The following is an 8,915-nucleotide window of genomic DNA, read 5'->3' on the forward strand; positions in this document are numbered from 1 at the left end:
GTGGCGAAATGAGTTTATTCGAGTTTCATGGGCTGTTGATATAGGGCTATCATTCCATGCAGAAACCACATATGCATGGATAAATATAAAATAGGATGCAAAACTTACTGAGTTTCTCGTAACACATACTAGAGGCGCTGTTGCAGAAACTGATCTTGCTGCCATCTGTTTGTGGGAGGGGCATTATTACATCTAGCAGCGCACCAAGTAGCAAAAAGAGTAATTACTCCATGCATTTAGCAGTGCACCTGGTGACGAAAATGTTAAACTGTGCAGAAAGTATTCCCTCCCACCCTCATCGATATTCAAAATTAACCCAATTTTAAATAAAACATTTACAGTTTTATTCCTCACAGCACATTCTACTGAAAATTCTTACCGGAGCCAACAGGAAGATAAAAGAGACAATGTGTTTTACACTACCCGATTAAAATATAACCAGACAGAGACAAAAAATAAAGCAAAAGGTTAGATAATTGGGATTGTATTCTTTGGGTATTTATTGTACAGCACAATGGAGAAGTCTGCAAGAACTACTTAGATAGTTCAATTTATTATATTACTATTACTTTACAATACATTCAACAACACTATTTTTACAACGTCCATAAACATCACTGTTTAACATACACTGCTTATACACACACGTATCACTTTATGTTCACTTATTAGCAAGTTTCAGTCTGCCATCTCGGCTCCTCGACTCTCCCGTACAGCAATATCTCGAACGGATAAATAGAGAACTCTCGGTAATGTATCCAACACATAGTTATAATGTTCACCACCTATGACGTTAGGCGCTGATCACCTTATTTCAGACCCCCAAATCCAGATGGTGCTGACCGCAGTTTCGCATCTTATTATATATTTATCCATGACATATGTCAGTATAGCCGTCTCACATTTGGAGACCTGTGAAATCCTGGAAGCGCGCAGAAACAACTCATGCCTAAGACATGGTTCCGATTCCAGACGGTAGACATCTATGACACAAGGATACAAAAATTGATCCTACGGAATGACAAATGTCTCAATTCTGGTGGGAATATGTTGAAAAATAACTTAACAATTACTATATCTGTTGCAATAAAACTTTCCATTAAATTTTGTTTTCTTTTTGTAAACGGCCCTAGGGAAACTTATTTTTTACGGCCTTTGTAATTGCGCTCGAGTGGCCAAAATTTGTGTAAGCACTTCTGTTGACATTATTAAAATGATGGAAGAAAAAGATTAATTTTTTTATCTGCCCCCTAAGAGAATGTTTGCTTGTAAGTACAAAGGAGAATACCATATTTACCTTCTTCATTGGCATATCCAGACAAAATCGTGGCAATTCAAAGAGAGAAGCTTGACAATATATGGAAACTAATGCGTTACATATCACACAAATATCAAGAATTTTACAATAATATTCTTCAGTGGCCTATTGTGGAAAAATAAGTTCATTTATATGCTGAACTTACGTATTAAGTACACAGTAGTCCTATGCATATCTTATATCCCTAATTTGACAAATAAACTTTAGCTGAATTGAAATTATTACACTACAATTTTGATTCCTTGCAGAATCAGCACACGTCAAGCTAATATATATTGATTTATTCCATTAACAATTCATTCGATTCCAATAAATTTGGTATAAAACAACACATCTCTTAGGCTTCTGTCTGAAGAAGCCAGTACTATAACCAATGATGTGGTCTACCACCAGTAATACCATTTTTTGTGTCTACTGAAAAATTTAGTTTTCATGACATGTGCTGTTTCTGCAATCCCCGATTCACTGAAATTAGTTTATGCAACAATGCAGAAAGATAAGTTTTTTAAAGAGTTATGTAAGTATAGAAGCAGACGATGTAATTAAGGTGGAACTAAACTTTTCTATATCACGATTTATAACATCATAACAAGCATGTTTTAATGCTAGGATTCCATAAAACTTGTTTTATCTTCTTCCAAAGCTAACGCAATTAAAAATACATCCTCCTCAGAGCGACTCATTTCATTTCCAGAACACTACAAGAAGTAATGTTCTTTCTCTAATGGTAAATAACAACAGTATTAGGTGATCAATTCGAAAATGCAGAAAAGTGAGTAATATTATGTAGGTATAATAAAAATCCGAATGTGCCAAATGAATTCATTCTGGTAATTGACCTAGACTACCTTTATCCTATGACTGTTGCATAATATGTTCTCATACAAAAAGTACGGAAATGGAAAAGAGGATTGACAAATTTATGCAAGGATAAATTACTAATATAACTACAAGATAAAATATGACTTTCTTAATAAATCCGAACTTTAAAACTTCGTAACAAATTTTAGGCTGTGTCTCAAAGCTACATTTTCAGTTCATTATTTTTTTTTCATAAGTGTATATTATTTTTGGGAGTGTTTTTGTAAGTAATTTTATGAGGTTGTTATTGATATGCTGATAAATTATTTGTAATGATATTTCATAATAATTTAAGTGAACTAGATTGTTGACTAAATAGCTGGATGTGACATCAGAAGTTATGATCCAAAGCTACATAGTGCATAGCAATCAAGTCCGTAGTAGCTAGTAAACGAAAATGCTTGCTCGATTGTTGAATTGTTCACTAAACAAACATGGATACCTCATCAGCAATTGGGGTTATGAAATCTGAAAATGCTTTGGAAGTGAAATAATGTAAATATAATGTAGTATAACATGTTAACTATGAACACTGACATTGTTAGTACCTTCTGTATTGGGATGACTCAAATTGGTTACATAACTGTCAGCATGGATTTCAGGGGGGCTATTCATGTGAGAGTCAATTAGTAACGGTATGTCAGGATTTAGAAGACGGAATAGATTCCAATAGCCAAGTAGATGCAGTGATTATTGACTTTTCACGCGCATTCGATGTAGTCTCACACGATATATTGTTGGTTAAACTACAATCAACGGGGAATGACTTCAGAGTGCTCCAGTGAATCAAGGAATTTTTAACTTTTCGCACTCAGAGAGTACGGGTAGGGGAGGAATTATCGAACCCAATTGAAATTACTTCCGGGGTCCTGCAGGGGAGTGTCTTGGGGCCTCTTCTATTCTTGGCTTTTGTAAATGATCTGCCAGTTAATATCTTGTCTAGGGTTCGCTTATTCGCGGATGATTGTATGGTATACAGGGAAATAAAAAGTCATGAAGATACTACTCTTCTCCAGAATGACCTCAATAGAATAAACGATTGGGCAATAGCCAACAAAATTAAAATAAATTCTCTAAAGAACAAAGCCATCAGCTTTACAAGGAAAAGAAATAAAATAGTCGCATCGTATACGTTAGGGGGTGAAACCATTCCGGAAGTTAACAAATGTAAATATCTCGGAATAACATTTAGCAGCGATCTCGGCTGGGGGGAACACGTTACAGACACAGCGGGAAAAGCATGGAGAGCGTTACACTTTGTGATGAGGGTACTAAGAAAAGGTTCTGACAAATCCAAAGAGATTGCATATAAATCACTAGTACATCCAGTAATGGAAAATGGTGCTGCATGTTGGGATCCTTACAGATTAGAACATATTAAGACACTGGGAAAAATTCAAAAACGGGCTCTTAAGTGTTGTCGGAAAAATTCACCATTAAAATGGGACACACTCACGGACAGGAGAACGCGAATTCGATTATGCGCACTGTTCAAAACATACAGAGGTGAGCCTGCCTGGAGAGAAATAAAATATAGATTGCAGCCGCCAAATTACTCTTCAAGGAACGACCACTCATATAAATTGAGGGAAAGAAGGCAGAGGACGGACACTGGAAAGTTTTCTTTTCTCAATCGTACTATCAGGGACCGGAATGCTTTACCTGCAGACTTACTAAAGGCTTTACCAACAACCAAAAATGTATTTAAAAATAGGCTTAAGGACTTTACTAATAGATGGTAATTATGCACAGTATTTAAAGGGTGTAAATGATATGTTGTTATTGAAGTGTTGTATCAGTGAAGAATTATGTTGTCAGTGAAGTGTATTGTATCAGTGAAGAAGTATGTCGTGTCAGTGAAGTGTGCTGTGTAAGTGAAACGTGTTCCTGTCAGTGAAGCTTTATAGTTTATAGTGGCAGTGCAAAGTATTTGAAGAGTGAAATGTTTTGAAGTGTTAGTGAAATCAGGATAGAATCAGTGAAATGTGTCGTAGTTCCAGTGCAGTGAGTGAGTTGACAGCGAAATGAGTGTAATGTTGAAAGGTACTTGTGCAGATATGAACATGTCATACTCGTGGGTTTTAGTTCGATCTTAGTTTTAAGATACAAATTAGAATATTTCAAATGTTATTTTAAGTGATCGTTTCATTTAATTTAGTATATTCCCTGTTGTTGTTGTTGTTATTGTTATTATTATTATTATTATTAATTATTGTTAGTATTAATTATTAGTATTATTATTAATTGTATTTTAATTAATAAGTTTATTATTGTCATTATTGAGTGTAATTAGTTACCACTGCCACCGGGTATATACCCATTGCAGTGTAAATAAATAAATACATACATACATACATACATACAATGTTTTAAATATTATTGTAATATATTAAGTCCTCATCTTTTCCACATAACTCGTAATGAAACAGCATTAGGACACTGCCTTCTTAATTCATTGCTGCACCGTGATGTCATGGTTTTTAGAAAAATAGTCTATGAAGAAGGCCATGTTTCAAGCATATATTTCCAAAGCTCCCTAGTGTGTAGGTTACAAGTCAGCTAGTTGCTAGTCACTAGTGTGTAGTGTGGACTTGAGCTTTGAGACACGGCCTTAGTAAATTGAAGGCTGTGGAATTGGAGTGACGAACTTCGAGTAAGAAACAATTTTGGTTGGAATCAAAGATAAAAATATACCAACCCAACAGTCCTCATTTACTTATTACAACAATCCCACGTACTCACCAAATTTTTCAGATGGCCATGTAAGAAACAATGGCGCTTTGTTCATGCTATTGAGTTTCTCCAGTGTTGCCACACTACGCATCTGACGAGGTATTACTTCCATTTTTTCAACTACTCTTTCCTGTAACAAGACAAGACACCAATTACCTTCGTTTATTGATCACCACGGTTTTTCTGCACTGGATGGCACACATAAGTCTAGAACAAACATCTGATTTGCTTAAATGCAATGTGACTGGTCCTATTTGTGTTGGATAGTTGTATTCTCTCAAAAGTTGCAGCAAGTTTAGGCTTTCAAACTGTCTACTGACCGACTGTGCAACATGCTCTGATGCCAGAAAGTAACAGGACATTCCTTCAAGGAATTCATATAATTATTGAGTGAAACGTTTATGCTGTTTGTGAGTGTTGTTCAGCATAACTGGAATTGTAATGTTGTTTGGAATTTGAAATAAAAGATTTTCATCTTTTCATTTCTGTCTTTATATTCCCACAATTAAATTTAACAAGGTGGAACCTGCTCATAAGATCAATAAAGGTTTACAAAATTAGATAAAAAAGCATAAATTAGTTAATGTGCAATAATTAAAACTGGAATCAGTAACATTTCACAGCAAAAAGATTCAACTGACCAAAACATATCCATTTGTACAGATCACGTCTACCTCAGGCTCTTGAATTACCAACCAGAGTAGACATCTTTGAACAAAGACTCCAACAATGGACAGTTAGGAGACTGATAGAATTGGAACATATCAGTCTCCTAACTATCCATTGTGCAACTCAAATCAAGAAATGGATTCAGAACATCTCAAAATCTGTGCGTCAGTGGCTAACCATGACAATATCTTTGAAAAATATTGGAGTGCAAGAGGTCAAATGACTTTATTGTCAAATGCCTGGCATTAGAAAACAACAACAACACTGGCAGGAGACAGTAACAGAGCAGAGGCCTTATATGTGCAAGGTTTATACTTATGACTTTTTACATAAACTTACCATAATCAGTACTATTTCAGAGAGCTCATCACATAGTTCTTGTAGCCCATCTGGGTAGGTCTGTGTTGAACTGCCCATATCACACCCTATCCTAAATACACAACATAATAATATGTATTAATATTGTTGTTTTAGTGCACAGGCTTTTGGAAGACTTTCGATCGCCATTTTGCTTTCCAGTGCCAATCACTGGCAACATCTTTATCATTAGATTTATTTTATTTTAGTAGGTTACTTTACGGCGCTTTATCAACAGCTTAGGTTATTTAGCGTCTGAATGATATGAAGATGATAATGCCGGTGAAATGAGTCCAGGGTCCAACACCGAAAGTTACCCAGCATTTGCTCATATTGAGTTGAAGGAAAACCCCGGGAAAAACCTCAACCAGGTAACTTGCCCCGACCGGGAATCGAACCCAGGCCACCTGGTTTCACGGCCACACATGCTAACCATTACTCCTCAGGTGTGGACACTTTATCATTAGATGCTTAAGTGCTGGACTCTAACCCAACATAAGGCAGCACTACATTTTTTTTTTTCGAAGGAGGGTCCGTAGGCAAAAGACAAAGACTCATGTGTACCAGGCAGTTTTGGAGCCGATACTACTATATGGTAGCGAGAGCTGGACAGCGACGAAGAACGATATAAGTAAAGTTAACGCAGTGCAAATAAAGTGCCTAAGTAGAATAGTAGGGAAAACACGAAGGGACAGGGTAAGAAACAGGAGGATTTAGAACTGCCACTCATAAGCAAGAGGATGGAAGACTGACAACTAAGTTTGGTTTGGACATATTACACGGACGGAGGAACACCGAAAACCACGCCAATTCTTGGAGGCTAGCCCGCAAGGGAAGCGACCTATAGGCAGACCAAGGAGCACATGGGAGGAAGTGATGAAGCAGGTTGCGGCAAGCCAGGGGGAAAACATTGTGTCAGATCCGCAGCCTAGCCAGAGATAGGGATAAATACAAGAAATGGGTCCAAGGCAACCCCTAATGCTGCGATAGCGGCACAATTAGGGTAGAAGAAGAAGAAGAAGAAGGGTCCGTAGGCAAGCACCACAGTCTTAGACTTATTGTGCAACCTCCTTATATTTGGATTATTTCTTAAATTTTTTTTTTTTGGCTATGGTGTCCAGTTCTGACGAAGTCTGTAAACGTCCCTCGGTCTCCCTATTAATATTCCATCCCCTCAAATCGATGGCATCTGATCGCAATTAACATTTAATTGCATCAACTTTTAATATTTCAGTTTTGGTACTAATTTTGACCTAGCATTCTGTGATCCTTTTTTTTTAGATATCTTTAAGAATTTCTTAACTATAAACAGAGAATTATAGTCTATAAATTTAATAAAAATACTTTTTAGTACCTACTATCATTTATCTTATTACAACCTTGAAACTCACTGTCTGTTGAGAATTTATTTAAATTTAAATCCAAGGAAATTCTAGTAGGTTTTTATTTTCAGACTCAGATTTCTCTAACTTCTTACACAGGACTGCACTCTAAAAGAGGGTGAAGGAGAAATGTGAAGCTGCCAGTATGTTTGATATTAAGTGCAATATTCAAATGAAATTTAACTCACAGTTTAAAAACATTGGGTATAATCCATTATTAAGGTAGGTACCTAAACAAATAAGTAGTCTGTTAACGATCAATTTGGTTTAATGTAAAGATTTATGAGGTGATTGCATGAATTTAAATAGTGTACTTACAAAACAGGGTGTTTTAAATTCATTATAGACTTCACGATTTGGACTCCAAGTAAATGCTGAGTATTCCATTCTTGTATGAGATTAAAGAGTTCTGCTGCTAAGTCACGTAATCTTCGACAATTTCCAGTCAAATTACCGCATTGATGTATCTTCTTAACTGGACTGTCCTTAACTGGTAAATTAAGACATTCATTAAATCAACCTCAAATAAATTAGTGACAAAGATACGGGTAAGTACTTAGTATAAACCATTTTTTTTTAAATAATCTCAATAACACCAGCAAACAAAACTCAACATAACCTCTTCAATCTTCGAAGCGTATCTGAGACAGGACAAAAGGATAATGGGCCTGACGTTCACTTCTGCCGCTATCACAGAAAATTCGGGTAGCTATTTGATTGATTTCGTTATCTGTCTCTTTCTCAGCCTCACTATCAGTAATAATGTTAGGTATAGTTTGATAAGATTCATCAGTGACAAGAAGCACAACTGTCATGAAGATACGGATGTGACAAGTGCTTCGCACAAAAATGACACACAAGTGAGTGTCAGGCCCATTATTCCTCTATTATTCTAAGACTTCGTAAAACTGCAATGTTCAGGGGGTAACCGCAATGTATCAAAATACAGATGCTACAATCATTTTCTCTAGGCCTATTCAAATATGTAAAATGTTGATAATTAGCTTATATTTAACATTCTGAGCAAAGAAATATATTAGAATAATACCTGTAACTGGTGAAAAGTGTGGGCTTGTACTAGATTTGTTACTGGGAGTAGAACACATCACGAAAAACTTCTGCTCTATTTCCCACGCTGCAACATATGTAATCTGCCATCTTGCTTTTGTGCCACCAACCTAAACTTATTACCAGTATTAAAAAAAAAGCGATGATATAATATTACCAATGTAAAAGTGGAGTATTTTGCCGCTGCGTGGATTAAAAAAGAAAACGCTCAATTCCTCTATCAACAACATAAATTTTAGCCATTAGGTTAACACACATATGTACACTAAATCTAGGGTAACCGCTGCATTGGTAGTGCTGCAGACAAGCGGTGCTTCCAAACCATTGATGCCAACACATTCAATTATTAAAATAAAAAAATAAAAAATAAAACCACGCACGTACATCCCCTCCCCTCTTTTGTGCCATCCAAAATGTGACTGGCAAAACATGCCACAATGTGAAAGTTAAGAGAGATTGTTTATTCATTGTTCGGTACTATTAACAAATAATCACTGAATAATAACTTTTATGATTTTTGCACTTTA

At 36.0% G+C, this 8,915-nt stretch overlaps 1 protein-coding gene across 2 annotated transcripts in view; it reads right to left on the reverse strand.

Moving 5' to 3' along the window:
* LOC138707913 (cyclin-dependent kinase 2-interacting protein-like) overlaps positions 1-8,671 on the reverse strand; it is a 10,696-nt gene extending 2,025 nt beyond the window's left edge. Inside the window, exons 1-5 of one of the 2 annotated variants that reach the window (XM_069838059.1) lie at positions 8,369-8,671; positions 7,639-7,810; positions 5,921-6,011; positions 4,922-5,042; positions 383-983 (exon numbers count right to left, since the gene is read on the reverse strand). In XM_069838059.1, the coding sequence (XP_069694160.1) occupies positions 805-983; positions 4,922-5,042; positions 5,921-6,011; positions 7,639-7,810; positions 8,369-8,426 (621 nt within the window). In that variant the 5' untranslated portion in view covers positions 8,427-8,671 and the 3' untranslated portion in view covers positions 383-804. Of the gene's footprint in view, positions 1-382; positions 984-4,921; positions 5,043-5,920; positions 6,012-7,638; positions 7,811-8,368 lie in introns of those variants that run through there. The other variant, XM_069837996.1, reaches the window with a different exon arrangement.
* Between the last annotated feature and the right edge of the window lie 244 nt (positions 8,672-8,915).

The sequence above is a fragment of the Periplaneta americana genome, chromosome 1 (genome assembly GCF_040183065.1).
Source record: "Periplaneta americana isolate PAMFEO1 chromosome 1, P.americana_PAMFEO1_priV1, whole genome shotgun sequence".
Lineage (NCBI taxonomy): Eukaryota > Metazoa > Arthropoda > Insecta > Blattodea > Blattidae > Periplaneta > Periplaneta americana.